The sequence below is a fragment of the Erithacus rubecula genome, assembly GCF_903797595.1.
Source record: "Erithacus rubecula genome assembly, chromosome: 3".
In the NCBI taxonomy this organism is placed as follows: Eukaryota; Metazoa; Chordata; class Aves; order Passeriformes; family Muscicapidae; genus Erithacus; species Erithacus rubecula.
The window spans coordinates 137,863,164-137,882,131 of NC_136689.1; the positions used below are offsets into that span (position 1 = coordinate 137,863,164).

Here is an 18,968-nt window from a genome sequence, read left to right on the forward strand (position 1 = left end):
AAATAGCGGGCTGAGGGAAAATGTACCAGAATGAAATGAAGAAATGTAAAATGAAGGGGGGAAAACAATACAATGAGGCAGGAATATATCGGGATTAGAGGGAAACACCAAAATTAGGTGAAAACACCAAATGAAGGGAAAAAATACCAAAGTGAGCTGGAAAACACCAAAATGAGGATGAAAAGAGAGAAATGAGGTGGAAAATTACCAAAAATGAGGCAAAGCCCTTAAAGAATAATGTGTGAAATACCAAAATTAGGTGTAAGACCACTGTGATGAGGTAAAATGCCAGAATGAGGTGGAAAACCACAGAAAGAGGAAAACCACAAAAATGAGGTTAAAAACCCCAGTAAAATGAGGCAGAAAAGCACGAGAACATGGTGGAAAAAAATGGGATGAAACAAAAAATAAGAAAATGAGATGGAAAAACACTGGGATGATGGGAAAACCACAGGGATAAGGGGGAAAATACAAAAATTGTGCAGAACTCTGGTGGGATAAGACCCAAACCACCAAAATGAAACAGAAAAACACCAAGATGAGGGGAAAAATATGAAAATGGAAAAAGGTGAAAATACAATGGAATAAGGGAAAGAAAAAACCCAAAATGAGGTGGAAAACAACCAGAATTAGGAGAAAAACACCACAATGAGAAAGAAAATAATGGAATGAGGGAAAAATAAAAAAAAAATGAGGTGGAAACCAATAGATTGAAATTCACAATACAAAAATGAGGTTGAAAAACACCAGGATGAGAGGGAAAATATTAGGATAAACAAAAAATCAACCCCAAAATTAAGTGGAAAAAAACCAAAATAAAGGGGGAAAAGACCAGAATGCAAAACTTGACAAAGTGGCGTGGAAAAGCAGCAGTAAATAGTGAAAAAATCCCAGAATGAGGTAGAAAACCACCAGGATTAGGTGGGAAAACTCCAAAATGAGGTGGAAATGAAGAAAATAATAGAGGATTCATGGAAGGGGATAAGAAACAGGAAAGATCCCTCAGCAAATTCCATCCAGGCATGACAGACTCAGGAGCTGGGATAGGATGAGTTTATTTGCATCAGAATCAGAGCAGGATAACAAGATCCCAAATCCAATTTTTCCCTCCCCCAGTTCACTCTTTCCCAGCTTTCCCCTCAATCTCTCCAGCAGTGCTGGGAGCTGGGACCATCCCAGGGGAGTTTCCCATGGATTTCTCAGTAAATCCATCCCAAAATCAGTTTTCAGTGCATTTTTTAATGCAAATCAATCCTATGGCAAGAGTTTTCCATGGATTTTTGCAATTTGTCCTTCCCACTGAAGACAATTCTTCATGGGACTTTCCAAGGGGTCACTACTTTGGGAATATCCTTCTCCAAAGGTTTTTTTTCCTCCATAGGATTCCTGCCAGGAATCTGTTCCTTTTTCCATGGATCCACAGGTCCCTCCCAAGATGCAGCTCCAGGATGAGCTTCCCTTTGGATGCACCATGGAAGTTTGGGAATTTCCACTCCAGCACTTTGGAATCATCTCTGGAGTTGTTCCTTTCCCAGATTGCTGCTCTGGAATTCCAGCTGTGCTATGATTGGTTTCTTCCAATTTCATTCTTATTCCAGAGACATCATCATAGTTTCTGATGGGACTGTCAGACATGGAAGAAGCTCCTGGCAGCTTCCCATGGAATCCAGTCCCAGAACCTCCTGGAATTTGGCCGTACAAGGCTGATCCTGATGGAAAAAAATAACGGATTGGCAAAAAAAGTTCACGAAATGAGATGGAAAAATATCAGCATAAGGCAGGAGAACACTGGGATGAGGGAGAAAAATATCAGTATGAGGGGAAAATTGTTGGGATGGGTATGTAAAACCTCAAAACATGGCAGAAAAGCTACAAAACCATGAAAAAATCTCAGGATGGGCAGAAATTTGGGTGAGGCGGAAAACAAATTAAACCAGGCAGAAAAGCATGAAAATTGAAGGAAAATTGAAGGATCAGGTGGTAAAAAGTCTGAATTTCAGGAGGGAGGTGGTGGCACTCTTCCATGATTGAAGCTCTGAGCTCTTCCTGCCTCCAAGGTTTTCACAAATCACAAGGAGAAGTAGTCCAGGACTCCGTGAACGCAGGGATTGTAAGTCCAGACGATGTCGGTTCTCCCGGAATTCTCCAGGATTTGGGAAATCTCCACTGTGGTTGCTGCCAAAAGCTCCTTATCCACTACAAAATCCCAACCGGATTCCTGCTGGTCGGGCTTGTAGCAATCCTCAGGGACGGGATACACGACCAGGTGGAGATCTGGAAGCTCCAAGGTTTTCTGGAGCAGATCCTTGATCGCGGCCATGGACAGGGAATTTCCGTAGAGTCCCAGGAAGCGCAGGCGGGAGCAGTGCAGGAGTGTTGGGAGCAGAGCCTCCAGGTGGGAATCAGCCATGTAGCATTCCATGAGATCCAGGTGCAGCAATGAGGATGAGGTTTCCTCCAGGAGCAGCCGGAGCGGCTCCAGGAGGCCTTGGGAGAAGTCGTGGCCACTCAAATCCAACTTTTTGAGGGCTGGAGCGTGGAAACTTTTGGAGAGGAAGGCGAGGTCGGCGGGAACGAGGGAGCAGAAGGCCAATTCCAAGCTTTCCAATGGAGCCTGGAGTTCACTGGCAGGAGGGAAAAGGGAGAGGTGAGGACCAAGGGAGGATTGGTGGGACCTGGGAATGTCAGGATTCCTGAGGGAAATGCAGGAAATGAGTGCTGGGATTGCATCTGTGGAATCGCAGGATTGTGGGATAGGTGAGGTTGGGAAGTAGCTCCTAGAATGAGTTTGACCCCTGAAAATCATGAGATTTCAGAATTAAGGGATCATGGAATCAGAGTAATGGAATCACTGAGGTTGGGCAGCATCTCTGAAACCATGAAGGACACAGTTTGAGAATCATGGAATGATGGAATCATGGAGCCATGGAATGCTGGAATGACAAAAGTTGAGAAAGATCTCAAGACTCATCGAGTCCAGCCTCTGCAAATCCTGAGATCTATACAGTGTCCTGTGGTGACTTTGTGATATTGAATTTTACCCCAATTTGTCTGTTTAGACAAGAAATAAGTTTAAGGCTGGATTTGAGAGTGAAGGGGAAGAAAGACAAGCAGTGGAATGTCTGAGGCAGGTGTTTTTCAAACACAGAGACAGGAGTTTCATTGTTTAATCTCTGAGATTCTGTGACTGTGGTGGAGAGCAGGAAGAGAGTTCTTTGCTTTAATTAGTTTTTGACTAACTGAAGCAGAGAAGTTCCCATACAGTTTTTTTCCTTTTTCCCTGGAATTATTTGAACCTGCTCTGCACTGGGACCTGGGGGGAGAGCTGGGATTTTGCACCTACGGCCACGGGAGCCTGGCCTGGGCAGTGGCATTTTCCAAAGCTGGAAGGACTGATAACAGACTGAGCTGAGCTACCACCTACAGGAGAGAGACTTTCTGAATTTATCATCTCTTCAGAGCGGCGAGAGATTTCGTTTTTCGGTATTGTTCATTTTTTTGTGCTGGTCAGTGCTTTGCCTGTTGAATAAATAGGTATTTTCCCTTTCTCCCTATGGAAATTTCTTCCCAAACCAGTTGGGGAAGGTGCTGGTTGGATTTGCTTCCTGGGAGCAGGGCCCATTGGAGGTTTTCACCCAAATTTGCTGTAAAACAGGACATCGGTTCTTGGAGTTATGGAATGACTGAGGTTGGGAAAGGTCTCCAAGAACATCAAGTTCAAGGTTTGAGAATCATGGAATGATGAGATCAAAGGGTCATAGAATTGTGGAGTGAAATAATGGAATTATGGAATGGTTAAGAGTGGGAAAGAGCTCCAAGAACATTGATTTCAACCCCTGAAAATCCTGGGATTTTGGAATTGTGCGGACATGGAAGCGTGGAATAACGGATTTGCTGAGATTGGGCAAAATCTCCAAGTTCTTCATGCTTTGAGAATCCTGGGATTATGGGATCATGGAGTTTGGGAATTGTGGAATTGTGGAGTTACGGGACCTTGGGATCACAGTGTTATGAAATTATAGGATCATGCAGTTATGGGGTCACAGAGCCATTAAAGTTGGAAAAGGCTTCAGGATCATCAAGTCCATCCTTTGGGAATACTGGAATCAAGGAATTACCGGATCATGGAATCATAGAGTCCTGGACTACTGGAATAATGGGAAGCAGGGATCATTAAGGCTGAAAAAGATCTCAGGGACCACTGACCCCAAATTTTTGGATATCTGGAGCCAAGGATTAGGATAATAGAATCATGGGACTATTGGGATAATGGAATCCTGAAATCATGGAGTCACTAAGATTGGAGAAGATCTCCCAGATCGTAAAGTTCAGCCTTTGGGAATCCTGGAAGTATAGAATTTTGGGATCATGGAATTATGGAATGATGGAATCATTGAGTCATGAGCTATTGCAATAACGGATTCACAGGATCATAGGAACATGGGCATAATGAATTTCTGGAATCACTGGATCCTTCAGGCTGGAAATGTCATTCAAGACCCATTGAATCCAAACGTTGGGAATCCTGGAATGGTGGAATTTTGGGATCATGAGTTTATGGGCTAATGGAAACATTGAGTCATGAGCTACTGGGATAACAGAATCATGGGAATATTGGCATAATGAATTCCTGGAATCAAGTGGTTACTAAGATTGGAAGAAAACTTCAAGATCCTGAAGTTCAGCCTTTGAGAATCCGGTAATCACAGAATTCTGGGATCATGGAATTATGGGACAATGGACTCACGAACTATTGGGATAATGGAATCGTGAGATTATCAGGACAACAAAATCCTGGAACCATGGGATCCCTCAGCTGGGAAAAGACCCCCAAGATCCCTGAGCCAAACACTTGGGAATCCCCCCAGAGTGTGGGAAGGCCCCACTTGGTGAAAAACTCACCAGAGTATCTGACGCAGATTCCCAGAGAGCTGTGAAGATCCCAGGTTGAGCTCCCGGAGGCTGGGCAGCATTCCCAGATGCCTGGCCACGGAACGGATTCTCATGGCCGATTTTGGCATCAGGTGCCGCACGTCCACGTTGCTGTACCGGACCTTGAGGCTGCGCAACTCTGGGAAGCGCGAGAGGTGAGGCAGGATCACCGAGAGCCCGGTCAGTCCCAAATTGTTGAAGCACAGTTCCACCCTCCGCAGACAGGATGGATCCAGAGATTCTAACAAAGTCACAATCTCGGAGGCCGAAATGTCCACCGCTTTGAATTCACGGCACTTAAGGTGCAGCGAGCTGGTGGCTCCGGTCTGGAGCGCGTCGCGCAGGATCCTGTAGGACCTTCTGTCGACAAAGAGGTGGGCATGGACATCCACACCTGGGGACTGCGGAGTGGCCGTGGTCACAGGGGCTTTGGAGGGACCTTTGCGCCGCTTAGATCTGCGCCTTTGGAACTCCCGCTGGTGCTTGGACACCTCCACACAAGCCTTAGCCAAAGCCTTGGTGCTGCACCAGACGCTCAAGCCGGTGGTAGTACGGCCGGCCACGGAATCTGAGAGTCCGGTCATGTCCAGCACACGCAGGCTGGAGGAATAATTCACAGAATTCACAGAATCACTGTGTTGGACGAAACATTCAAGATCATTGAATCCAAGCCAAACACTTCAATTAACCCATGGCACCGAGTGGCATATCTAGTCTTTTTTAAAACACATCCAAGGATGGTGACTTCACCATCTCTCTGGGCAGACCATTCCAGTGCTTGATCACTCTTTTAATAAAAAACTTTTGTCCTAATTTCAAACTTAATTTTTTCTTGACAGAGCTTGAGAATGTATCCTCTGGTTCTGTCAGTTGCTGCCTGGAGAAAGAGACCAACCCCACCTGAGCACAGCCACCTTTCAGGGAGCTGTAGAGAGTGAGAAGGTCACCCCTGAGTCTCCTTTTCTCCAGGCTCAACAAGCCCAGCTCCCTCAGCCGTTCCTCACAGGGTTTGTGTTCCAGCCCCTCACCAGCCTCGTTGCCTCCTCTGGACGCGCTCGAGCGTCTCAACGTCCTTCCCAAACTGAGGGGCCACAACTGGACACAGCACTCAAGGTGTGGCCTCAGCAGTGCTGAGTCCAGGGCAAGAATGACCTCCCTGCTCCTGCTGGCCACACCATTCCTGATCCAGGGGCCATTGGCCTTCTTGGCCACCAGGGCACTCTGCTGGCTCATATCCTGGTGCTGTCCATCAGTGTCCCCAGGTCCCTTTCTGCCTGGGCACTGTTCAGCTACACCCTCCCCAGTCTATAACACTGCTGGGGGTTATTGTGTCCAAAATGCAGGACTTGGGATTTGGACTTACTGAACTTCATCTTGTTGTACTCTGCCCATCCATCCAACCGTTCCAGGTCTCTCTGCAGAGCGCTCCTGCTACAGCAGATGGACACATGCTCCCGGCTTACTGTTGTCTGCAAATTTACTAATGAAATACTCAATACCCTCATCCATGCCATCAATAAAAATATTGAAAAGGACTGGTCCCAGCTCAGACCTCGGACAGGCATCACTGGTGACTGATCCCCAGCTGGATGCAGCACCGTTCACCAGCACTCTCTGGGCACCGCCACGCAGGTAGTTCTTAACCCAGCAATAATAAAGCATCACACGGATGGTCGAATTGGAGGAATGGAGGTTGTGGCCATGCAGAATTCCCAAAACCCACCTGAAATCGCACCCGGGCTCTTCCAGCTCCCGCCGGAGCTGCGCCACCAGGGCCTGGATGACAGCTTCTACACAGTCCTGGGAGGGATGATCCCGGAGCAGCTCCCGGCGCCCCACGAGCCGCTGCAAGTTCAGCACCGGGAAAGGCCAAGCGGCCACCAAATCCCGCAGGACTTGGGGTCTTCCATCCAGGAATGCCGCTTGGAAAAGGACGTGATAGAGATCGGCAGGAAGGGCGGGAAGAGGGCGCTGGGCGACGACGCGGCGGGCGCAGAGGAAAAGGAGAGAATCCATGGATTCTGGAGGGCTCTGGGAATTAAGTGAAATTGAGGGGATTCTCAAGATGAGGGGAGAATAGGGGAGAATTCCGGAGAAACTCCGATTTCGAGGATATCCCAAGAAAAGGGAAGCTGTGGCAGAAGATGTGGGCGGTGTTGTGAGGGTATCCCCAGTGAAGCTCCCTAGAAAGGGCGTCTCGGGGTACCCCCACCCTACCCGGACCACCCCAAAATCTATCAAGGAGCGCAAACCCTTCCGGGAATGTCGAAATTTTTAAAGTGATCCCCAAATTATCCCAAAGTCCCTTCAAGAACCCCCAGAACAGGCTTCGCCGCCGCCCCCCCCCAATATGGCGTCCGCAACTCACCGCCCGCCCGCAGCCCGTAGGGACGCCCCGCGTCCGTGTCTGCGCGTTGTACCAACCAATCAGCGATGACAACCCACCCTGAAGGCGGATCCTTTACTTTTAATAGGATCTAGCAGTTGTCTGTCATTGTTTTTATTTAATTCTCATTTGTTCAAGGGCGACATGGGAGGGCTCTTTGACAATCCGTCTTTCCATTGGCTCGCTTCGCTGTCATTCATCAGGGCCCGCTTTCCTCTTGGCTGGAGGCGGGAGGTTCGCTCTGAGGCGACTATGGGGTCCATTCCCGATCCCCGATCCCGATCCCGATCCCGGTTCCCGCGGCCATGGAGCGGCAGCAGCAGCCGAAGGTGCTGCTGAAGCGCTGGGAAGCGGAATTCCTGCGGGAACGGCGGCGGGAAGGGAGCGCGAGGGAATTTGTGAGGGGGAAAATCCCTGACAGCAAACCCTGGAATTTAGGGAATTGCAGTGAGAGTGCTGACTTTCAGGACTCCGGGATGATTTTGGGGTGCTGGAGGGGTCTTTGGGGGAGTTTAGGGGGGTCCCGGAATGAGAGGAGTTGGTTTAAGGGGGTACTGAGGCTTTTGTGGTGTCCTTCACAGTGGTTTTTGGGGTGCTGGGATGGTCTTGGTGGTTTAAGGGTCTCCTGGAATGGCGGGATTTGGTTTACGGAGGTCCTGGGGCTATTTGGGGTTTCCTTGGGCTAGATTTGGGGTCTTCAGAGTGGTTTAGGGAGTCCCTGGAATAAGGCAAGTTTATTTTAGGGGGGGTTCTGGGCATTTTGGGGGTGTCCCTGCAATGGGAGAGGTCATTTTTGGGACTTCCTGAGGTGTTTTGTGATGTCTGAGAGAGTCTTTGGAGTTTTAGGGGGTACCTGGAATGAGTGGAATTGGTTTACGGATGTCCTCAGATTTTTGGGGTGTCCTTGGTGTGGTTGAGGGGGTCCTTGCAAAGTTTTTGGGGTACTAAGTGGTATCTTTGGGGTGATTTAGGGATCCCTGCAATGAGGGAAACTGGTCTGGGGGAGTACAAGGGGTTTTTGGGATGCTGCTGGGCTCTTTGGGGTGGTTTTGGGGTCTGAGGTGGGTCCTTTGGTTGGTTTTCGGAGTCTCTGGAATGGGTGAGGTTTCAAATAGAGAAAAAATATTTGCTCATCTTTATACAGCAAAAAAGGAATAGCGATTTCCAACCCTGGGGGCCTGCAAAGTCGATGCTACTTCCATTGCAATTACTGACATGATGACAGATGTCAGTGCTGTCACACATGAAATCTCAGAACAGAGCTGCCATGGATTTTCTTTAACTGACACTTGGGCATGGTTGTGAGGATTTTGAAAGGCTGTGTTGTATAAACTCGTCTGACCACTTAGTGTCTGTCCACAACCAACTTGAAAACCAGTGAGATTGAACAAATCCAATTAAAACAATGGATCATGCTTAGATGACTTGTTGGAAGGATGGAGTTTTGCACCTTGGCTAAAGGAGCTTTGCAAAATAGGTTTATATGCAAGGATTGTTATAGTGGCAATCTAAACAATTAACAATTCCATCCAAGAAGTTTTTGCTGTTTTATGGGAAATGGATTTGTAGAGAGTTCTCAGGGCCTGATAGAAGGCCCACTGTGTCCATCTGTGTGCAAACCTGGAGATAAGAAATGCTGACTTAGAAATGGAATAGGACAGATATTGTTGAGAGAGAAATGGAGCTAGAAAAAAGTTTCAAAGCATAGCATTGCAAATCAGACCGAATTCTTTGGAGAAATGGAAGTGTGAAAGATGCATTGTCATGGAACCCACAGGGGTTGGACTCAATGATCTTGAAGGTCTCTTCCAACCCAGTGATTCTGTGAATTCTGCGTAAACTCCCTGAAATCCCAAAAAATCCCCAAATCCCCATAAAACCTCTAATCCCCTCAAAAACAAAATCACGCCCAAAACCCCAAATCCCATATTCAACTCTCCACAAAAAAAGTGTCTTCAATCACTTCATTGATGTTCCTCAGGTCATGAAGCAACCTCCAGGAGTCCAATGTCTTCTTGTGGATGACGACCACTGGTGAATTCCAGGGACTGTGTCATATGACCATGTTGCAAATTGCTACTTTACCAATTTTTTAAGGATATTTAATTTTTTCTCTGTTAAAGGCCATTGATCAATCCTTATAGGAGGAGCAGTTTTCCAGTTCAGCCTTAAAGTGGCAGGTTTTGACATGGTTTCCATCACAGGCCTAATTCCAGTCCTGCTCCCCATTGGGAACAGCACGTCTCTCCCCCAGACTATGAAAGGACTCTGAACAAAAATAGAACTTCCTGTTGCAGTCTTTTCTTCAGGACCTGTAATGTTAATCATGGATGCACTTTGCAAACACACTGTAACACCTCCAACCCCTGTGAGGGAACCTGTAAGAATTACCAAAGCCCAATGGCTGGACCAAAACCTGCGAAATTACAGTGACATCTGCGCCAGTATCTGGCATGCCTGTGATGAAAATTGTTTTACCACAGTGAATCAGGCTGCAAGTCAATTTTGGCTGGTTGTAGTCTATTGCACCCAAAACATCTCAGGGCCTGAGGTTCCAAACGGCACAGACATAACTGGATGCTCTGGAAAGTTGTTATGCTTGAGTGTAATCATGGGTAAAAGAAATGCAGTAGCTTATTGGTGTTTTTGGTGGAATTACCATGGGAACATTAAATGCAAGCACTAAAATCATCAGCTCGTCCTGACAATTTACTGAAGCAACAGCTGGAAGGACTGGAAGCCCAAAAATTTTGTTGCTCGCCTTGGCTATAAGCAAAACATCTTGTCTTTGTTGAAAGGAACCAGTATTTCCAGTAGGAATGTTTTCATAACAAAAATTATTTGAAAGGTGCATCAATTTTGAGGAGGCCAGTTCCAACCTTGCACATGAGAGGATTGAGCTGGAACCATCTGAGGAATGGTTGGCTGAGGGATGAGTGACTGAGGTACCAGAACCATTTGATTGGGTACCACTGCTTCTGTCGAGGCGCGATGGCCCGGGCTCTATTTCGAGTTTAATAATAAAGGTTTGCCATCGATGTCAAATTGAGAACGACAGTACTTAAGTGAAAAAAAACCTTAAAACATGGGAGAAAAGCTACAAAACCAGGGAAAAGTCTTGGGATGGGGTGGAAAAACATCTGGATGAGATGGAAAATGAACAAAACAAGGCAGAAAAGCACCAGAATGGAAAAAAAGCACCGGAATGGGACAGAAAAGCACCAGGATTACGTGGAAGAGCCTGGATTGTAGGAAGAAGGCAGCAGCACTTTACCGCATTGGAGGCTCCAAGCGTTTCCTGCCTCCAAGACTTTCCCAAATCACAAGGAAAAGTAGTCCAGGACGTCATGGCCGTCGGGATTGTAAGTCCAGTCAAGGTCGGTTCTTCCGGAATTCGCCACGACTTGGGAAAACTCTACTGTGGCCACTGCCAAAAGCTCCTCATCCGGTACAAAATCGAAATCAGATTCCAGGCGGGCCAGCTTGTAACAATCCACAGGGAAGGGATACACGACCAGATGGAGATCTGGCAGCTCCAGAATTTTTTGGAGCAGATCCTTGAGCGCGTCCGTGGACAGGTGATTGCCGTGGAGCCCCAGGAAGCGCAGGCGGGAGCAGCGCAGGAGCGTCGGGAGCAGAGCCTTCAAATGGGAGTTGGCCATGCGGCAATCCCTGAGATCCAGGTGCAGCAGCGAGGACGAGGTTTTCTCCAGGAACAGCTGGAGCAGCTCCAAGAGGCCTTTGGAGACATCAAGGCCATTCACATCCAAGCTTTTGAAGGCTGGAGCGTGGAAGCTTTGGGAGAGGAAAGCAAGGTCACTAGGAAGGAGGGAGCAGGAAGCTAATTCCAAGCTTTCCAACGGAGCCTGGAGGTCACTGGCAGGAGGGAAAAGAGAGGTGAGGCCTAAGGAAGGATTTGTGGGGGCTGGAAATGTCAGGATTCCTGGGGGAAATGTGGGGAATGAGAGCTGGGATTGCATCTGTGCGATGGTGGGATGGGTGAGGTTGGGAAAGAGCTCCAAAAACATTGACTTCAAGGTGTGAGATTCATGGAATTATGGGATCATGGAGACATGGAATTGATAAATGACTGAATTTGGGAAAGAGCTCCAAGTCTCATCACGTTTGACCTCAGAAAATCCTGGGATTTTGGAAGGAAGGAGTCATGAAGTTATGAATGTCAGAGCTTAGGAAAGGTCTCCAAGAACATCAGGTTCAAGCTATGGGAATTATGGAATTATTGAATCTAGGGGTCATGGAATGGTAAAATTGAATTGTGGAATAATGGAATGACTGAAGTTGGGAAAGAGCTCCACAAATATGGGGTTTGACCCCTGAAAATCCTGGGATTTTGGAATTATGGCACCATGGAATACTGGAATGGCTAAGGTTAGGCAAATTCTCCAAGACCATCAAGTTCTAGCTTTAAGAATCATAGATTTGTGGGATTATGGAGACAGGGAATTGTGCAATTGTGGAGTTATGGGGTCTTGAATCAAAGAGTTATAGAATTATGGGGTTCAAGGGATATTGGGATCAGGGAGCCATGGAATTATGGGATCATGGAATTACAAGGTCATGAAGTCATTAAAGTTGGAAAAGGCTTCAGGATCAGCACATCCAACCTTTGGGAATCCTGGAATCAAGGAATTATGGGATCAAGGAATTATGAGATCATGGAATCATGGTGTCCTAGATTATTGGCATAATGTGACCATGGGAACCTGGTATCACTAAGGTTAGAAAAGATGTCAGGGACCATTGAGCCCAAACTTTGGGAATTCTAGAATCAAGGATTGGAATAATGGTATCATGGGAATATTGGGATAATGAAATCCCGGAATCATGGGTCACTAAGATTGGAGAAGATCATGAAGATCATAAAGTTCAGCCTTTGAGAATCCAGGAATTAGGGAATTTTGGGATCATGGAATTAAGGGATGACGGAATTACTGAGTCATGAACTACTGGGATAATGGAATGATGGGATCATGGGAATATTGGGATAATGAAATCTTGGAATCATGGGATCACTAAGCACTAAGGTTGGAAAAGACCACCACCAAGATCCCAAAGTTCAGCTTTTGAGAATCCTAGAATCATGGAATTCTAGGATAATGGAATTATGAGACAATGGAGTCACAAACTATTGGGATAAGAGAATCATGGGAACACTGGAATAATGAAATCCTGGAACCACAGGATCACTCAGGTTAGAAAAGACCCTCAAGATCTCTATGCCCAACCCATGGGAATCGCCCCAGAGCGCGCCAAGATCCCCTCTGTGGGGAACTCACCGGAGTATCTGGTGAAGATTCCCAGGGAGCCTGGAAGATCCCAGGCTGAGCTCCTGGAAGCTGGTCGGAATTCCCAGCTGCCAGACCAGCCAGGGGGATTCCATGGTTGATTCCAGTGTCGGGCGCTGCACGTCCACATTGCTGTTGTGGAGCTTGAGGCTGCGTAGTTCTGGGAAGCGCGAGAGTTGTCCCAGGATCTTTGAGAACTCGGTCAATCCCAATCTTTTGACGCGAAGATCCAACCTTCGCACATAGGATGGATCCAGAGATTCCAACAAACTCATGATCTCAAATGCCAAAACACGCTTGGCTTTGAATACGCGGCACTTGAGGCGCAGTGGGCCAGAGGCCGCAGCCTGGAGAGCATTTTGCAGAATCACAGAGGACAAGCTGTCGACACACAGGTCGGCATGGACATCCACGCCTGAAGGCTGCAGCAGGGCCGTGTCCCTAGTGGCTCTAGATCGGCCTCCACGCCGCACAGATCTGCGCCTCTGGAGTTCCTGCTGGTGCGCAGCTAACTCCATGCAAGCGCTGGCCAATGCCCTGGTGGTGGACCAGATGGGGAACTCGGTCAGAGTGCGGCTGGACACGGAATCTGGGAGTCCAGTCACGTCCAGCACACGCAGGCTGGAAAAACAGGAATAAACCATCAGGAAAGCCCATGAGTATGGAGGAATTGAAGGAATGGAGGTTGTGGCCATGCTGGAATTCCCAAAACCCACCTGTAATGGCGGCGGGGGTCTTTCAGCACGCGCCGGAGCTGCGCCACCACGCCCTGGATCACGGCCTGGACACAGTCAATGCAGGTGCGACCCTGGAGCAGCTCCCGGTCTCTTATGAGCCGCTGGAAGTTGAGCTCCGGTAAAGGCCAAGCAGCCACCAAAACCCGCAAGACCGGGGGTTTTCCATCCCGGAATGCCAATTGGAAAAGGAGGGGATAGAGATTGGGGGCAAGGTCGCTAAGGGCAGGAAGAGGGCTCAGGGCAACAACGCGGCGGGCACAGAGGAGAACGAGAGAATCCATGGATTCTGGGGGGCTGTGGGAAGTAGGTGAAAATGAACCCCTGAGACAGAGAAATTGAGAATTAAAACCCTAACATCAAGAAATGTTTTGACTACAAAAGGGGCTGACAAAACTATGTGTTTACTGTAATTTACAGTGCTAATAAGAACAGAAGCACAGCAAGGCTCCAAGGTGAGGTCAAGAGCTGGAGTGCACAAGGATGCAAGGAAAAAGGCACCACAGGATAAGGGGGTCCTCAGACCCCTGAAACCAGGAAAACTGATATCAAAGTCCAGAAGATGAGCAAAGGATGAAAAAGAGAGCATGAACACGGAGGAAAGTGAAAAGTTCTTCTGAGAGAAAGACTATTTACTTCATCCCAAAGACCCTCAGATGAACACCAGAGCAAACAAAAAGGAACAATGCGCAGCCATAAAGAGGTGTGGAGTTAATTTTAATATGAAGCGGAGACAGGCAATGTATGCTTATTAGGCGTATTGTGTAGTCTCAGTTTGTAGAGAATAAAAGGAGAGGCGCAGGTTGCCAAAGGTGTGCATGGTTTTGGAGGAGCCGTCCCCCATGCACCTCAGCAGTGAATAAATACATACCTACTTTTAAAACTTCCTTTGTGGGTTATACAGAGTTTTTCCGCTATTCACACCCAGGATGAGGAACCACCAGGAGAGAATTCCAGGGAAATTCCGAATGCAAGGATATCCCGAAGAAAAGGGAAGCTGTAGGAGAACGTGAGGGCAGGCTTGTGAGGGTACCCCCAGCGCAGCTCACTAGAAAGGGGATCCCGGAGTACCCTCACCCCACCAGGGCCATCCAAAATCCCCGAAGGGATCCAAACCGCTCCGGGAATCTTGAAACTCTCACACGGATGCCCAAATTATCTCAAAGTCCCCTCAGCAATCCCTAAAACCGGCCCTGCCGCTCCCGCGGGATGGTGCTCCCCCCGTCGCCCCCAGGCCGCTCGGAAGCTCCACTTCCGCCTGATCAGCCAGCGAGACCCACCCCGGAGGCGCATTCCTAACATTTAATAGGCTGCCACACCTGTCTGTCAATAGGGACTTGATTCTCATTGGCTCAATGCGACATAGGCGGATGCCTTGACACTTCCTTCTCATTGGCTTACTGGCTGCCAATCACTAATCTCTGTCTCCCTATTGGCTGGCGCTAAGAGGGGGCGGGAGGTTCGCTCTGAGGCGACTCTGGGGTCCCTGCTGAGCCTCCCTCAGTTCCGATTGCCGAACCCGATCCCCGACCCCGCTTCCCGCGGTCCTTAGGGTACTTTACGGGGGTTCTGGAATGGGGGGAGTTGGTTTATAAAGGTCCTGGATTTTTTGGGGTGTACTTGGGCTGGTTTTGGGGTCTTTGGGGTGGTTTAGGAGGTCCCTGGAATGAGGGGGATTGGCTTGGGGGGATCCAGAGGCTTTTGGGGTGTCTTTTAAAATGGTTTTAAGGGTTCTGGGGGGTCTTTAGGGCGGTTTATAGGGGACCCTGTAATGGGGGATTCGGTTTTGGGGATCTTGGGGGTTTTGGTGTGTTTGGGTTGGTTTTGGGTGTCCCTGAAATCGGGGAGGTTTCTTTTAGAGGGGACCTGGGGGTTTTGGGGTGTCCCTGGACTGGGGGAGGGGAATATTTGGGGCTCTATGGGGTGGTTTAGGGGGTCTGAGGTTTTCTTTATGGAATCCCTGTAATGGGGGTAGGTTGGATTAGGGGAGTCCTTGTGCTTTTTGGAATGTGCTTGAAGTGGTTGAGGGGGTCCTCGAGGGGGTTTTGGGGTCATTTCAGAATCCCTGCAATGAGGGGGATTTGTTTAGGTGGGTACTGGGTGATTTTGGGGTTTCCTTGGAGTGTTTTTTGTAGTGCTGGGCGTGTCTTTGGGGAGTTTTGGGAGTTCCTGGAATAGGTCAGGTTTTTTAAAGGGGGTATGGGTTTTTTTGGGGTGTCTCTGGAATGGAGGTGGGGAAGATTTGGGGGTCCCTGGGGTTTTTGAGAGTGTTTGAGGTGTTTTCGGGGTCCCTGGAATTAGAGGAATTGGTTTTGGGGGGTACTGGGGCTTTTTTGGATGTCCTTGGGGTAGTTGAGGAAGTCCTTGAGATGGTGCAGCTGTGGGGGGAATTTGGGGGGGGGTGTCCTGTTTTTTTTGGGGTGTCCCTGAAGTGGTTTTGGGAATGCCTGGAATGTGGCAGTGTCGGGAAGGATGAAAATTTAGTGGAGAAGTTTTACATTTATACAGAAGGTTCTACAGAAAGATAGATATAAAAGATGCTTTCAGGGCCTGTTGTCTGTAACAGCTGAGAGAACCAAGGTTTAGTCGACTTAGAAAGAGTTTTATGACTAAAGTCCACAGACTAAGCAGGTTTTAAACAAAAGGTTAAGTCTTCTTCAAATAAGGCATGTTTTCTACCAAGCAAAAAAGCATAAGCAGACAAAAAGAGGTTTTTTTACCAAAGCTAGAAGAAATTTCCACTGCAAAAACAAGTCTCAAACTTTAACATGTAACTACTAACTCAAATGATTGCCTAATGACTAACATAAGATGGTAATTTTAACGGTTTTGATAAGTTCTATGTAAATATAAAAGGTATCATGTGAGCTGCTGATTGGTTGTTCTGCAATAGGATGCACAGCAGAGAAAGAGATGCGATGCTTTGTAACATGAACGGAACGGGGCTTCAGCACACACGGCTTGTGCACAGGCAGCAGCTCCAGCCCCACCCACGACCCCCAACTGCTGTGACCTCGTCTGGGCCATACACAGCATCTTAAGAGCCATCTCAAGTCTCCATCTCCCACTCAGATTCTATCAGAGCAGGTTTGTTCCAGGGGGGTCCTGGGACTTTTTGGGGTGTCCCATGGTGACCCAGAGTTGGCAAACAGGGCTGTGGCACAGCTTGGGGGGTGTTTCCATCGTTTGTTTTAATTGGATTTGTTCAATCTCTCCGTTTCTGATGGTGGTTGTGGATGGACACTGAATGGTCAGACAAGTTTATACAACTTAGAAATTTCAAAATCCTCACAACCACGCTCATGTGCCAGTAAAATAAAATCAATGGTGGTTCTGTTCTGTGAGATTTCATGTCTGACAGCACTGACATCTGTCATCATGTCACCAATAGCAATTACCTTACTCAGCCAACTCCCCACTCAGTAGAATTGTTTCAATGCCTCACCTGAGGCAAGTCGAGGCAGAAATAAAGCTCATGTAACTGGTTTTGCAGGGCCCCAGGGTTTGAAATTGCTATTCCACTTTTCTTTATAAGGATGGGCCACCTTTTTTCTCTCTATGTTTTCTCTTGATGGATTTTTGAACAACAGGTGCTGTCACAGTGAGCTGTCTGATGCTACATGGTCCACCTTGAATTTTTGTGAGAATTTTGAGCCTTCTGTGAGGTCCTAAAAACTCTCTTCAAATCCATTTCCCACAGGCAGCAGTGAAAGGAGATCGTTCAGCTGTTCACACCACAGAGCCCTGGAACCACTGATCAGCTCAAACACTGCGGGCAGGAATGGCTCTGCACAGACTCATCCTTTTCTCAGGGTTCCATTTGGTTACACTCACTTATACCAACCCCAGTTTTCCATGGTGTAGAAAGCATTCCTAACAGAAACCCCCAAACCAAGCAGGCAATAGAAACAGCAAACAGCACACAGCAAACCTCACTAGTGTGCAAACCTGCAGCCCTGCCTGCCTGCCTGCTCTGGGTCACTGTGGGGCACCCCAAAAACACCAGGACCCCCTGAAACAAACCATTGATCCATTCCAGGGACTCCAAAAACCAACCCAAGGACCCTCTGAGACCTCAAAACCATCCCAAAGACTCCCCCACAACCCTAAAATCCTCCTTTAAGGACACCTCAAATACACCCAGTAGCCCCCCAAACCAGTGCCCCTCATTGCAGGGATCTCCAAATCACTCCAAAGACACCCCTGATAACCCAAAACCACCCCAAGGACACCCCAAAAAAACCCAAGGACCCCCAAAAACCAATTCCACTTATTCCAAGGATCCCCTAACAACCTGAAATGTTGGATCCCAGAAATTTTGACTTTTTTAGCTTTCTGGGCTTTCTGGCACAGAATCCCTGGAAAACACTGCTTTTGTCCTGAGGCCCTTGGGGAGAGCTTTTAAATATGAGTGATGAAGTAGAAATCATGAGTGTGTAGTGAATTAGAAGTCTGTCCTTTCACAGGGTGATGGGTTTTAAATTTGAGGTTTGTGTAGTATAGGAAATAGGGTTGGGACAAGATGGAGGATTTTGGGTGGTGTCTCTTTCTTTGTTCATCTTTCTTCTTCTTCCTTCTTCATGGTTTTCAGGTAGTAGTTTCTGGTTAGTCAGTTAGTGTGACTAAGGATCATGGGAATCTAGTTATTGGGTCAAAAGTAGAAATAATACAGGTGTTAATTCTCTATTGGAGAAACCTCACACCCAAAGACTCTCTCAGACCCCCTAAAACACGTCAGGGAACCCCAAATATGGAACCCTGCCCCATTTCAGGGACACCCCAAAAACCACCAGGACCCCCCTAAACCAAACCTGTCCCATTCCAGAGACTCCCAAAAGCAACCCAAGGACCCCCCCAGACCAAAAAAACCCCCCAAAGATACCACCAGCACCCCAAAAACCACTCTGAAGGACACCCCAAAAGCCCCAGGAGCCCCTAAACCAATCACCTTGATTCCAGGGACTGCTAAACACCCTCAAAGACTCTCTAAGACCCCCTCAAACACCCCAGGGATCCCCAAATATTCCCCTTTCCCATTCCAGGGACACCCCAAAAAAACCTCATACCCCCTTATACCAAACCTGCTACATTCCCTGGACACACAAAACCACCCCAAAGACACCGCCAGCACCCATAAACCACTCTCAAGGACACCCCAAAAACCCCAGTACTCCTCCAAACCAGTGCTCCTCATTGCAATTGTCCTCAAATCATCCCAAAGACCACTCTGGTACCCCAAATGCACCTCAAGGACTCCCTCAGCCCCCCCAAGAACACCCCAAAAATGCCAGGACCCCACTAAACTAATCCCACTCACTCCAAGGATCCCCTAACAACCCCAAAGGCTTTCTCAGACCCCCCAAAACACCTCAGGGAGCCTAAAAACTGACTCCTCCCATTCCAGGGACACCCCAAAAATGTTCAGAACCCCTCTGAACTTAAGCTGCCCCATTCCAGGCCCCATAGCCAGCCCAAAGACCACAAAACCAGCCCAAGGACATCGTAAAAAACCACGGACCCCCCCCCAGACAACTCCCCTCATTTCAGGATCTCCCAAAACCACTCTAAAGACTACCCCAGCACCCCAAAAACAGCCCAAGGACACACCAA

General features: G+C 47.9%; 2 protein-coding genes across 2 annotated transcripts; both read right to left on the reverse strand.

The window, feature by feature from the left end:
* Positions 1–1,389: 1,389 nt before the first annotated feature.
* On the reverse strand, positions 1,390–7,286 carry LOC306800226 (leucine-rich repeat-containing protein 14-like). Its single transcript, XM_079302162.1, has 3 exons — positions 6,656–7,286; positions 4,903–5,532; positions 1,390–2,624 (listed from the first exon to the last, which is right to left on the reverse strand). The coding sequence occupies exons 1-3, from the start codon at positions 6,946–6,948 to the stop codon at positions 2,069–2,071; spliced, it is 1,479 nt and encodes a 492-aa protein (XP_079158288.1). The 5' UTR covers positions 6,949–7,286; the 3' UTR covers positions 1,390–2,068.
* A 2,014-nt stretch (positions 7,287–9,300) lies between these two features.
* On the reverse strand, positions 9,301–13,142 carry LOC306800108 (leucine-rich repeat-containing protein 14-like; the record flags this gene model as incomplete). Its single annotated transcript, XM_079301897.1, has 2 exons — positions 9,301–11,113; positions 12,616–13,142. The coding sequence occupies 2 exons, from the start codon at positions 13,140–13,142 to the stop codon at positions 10,639–10,641; spliced, it is 1,002 nt and encodes a 333-aa protein (XP_079158023.1). The 3' UTR covers positions 9,301–10,638.
* Between the last annotated feature and the right edge of the window lie 5,826 nt (positions 13,143–18,968).

Excerpts from the sequence above, each read along its gene's own strand:
- LOC306800226 (XM_079302162.1), bottom strand. The coding sequence starts at position 6,948 with ATGGATTCTCTCCTTTTCCTCTGCGCCCGCCGCGTCGTCGCCCAGCGC. Across the intron at positions 5,533-6,655 it reads GAGCCCGGGTGCGATTTCAG|CCTGCGTGTGCTGGACATGA; the intron begins GTGGGTTTTGGG and ends TTATTCCTCCAG. Across the intron at positions 2,625-4,902 it reads AATCTGCGTCAGATACTCTG|TGAACTCCAGGCTCCATTGG; the intron begins GTGAGTTTTTCA and ends CCCTCCTGCCAG.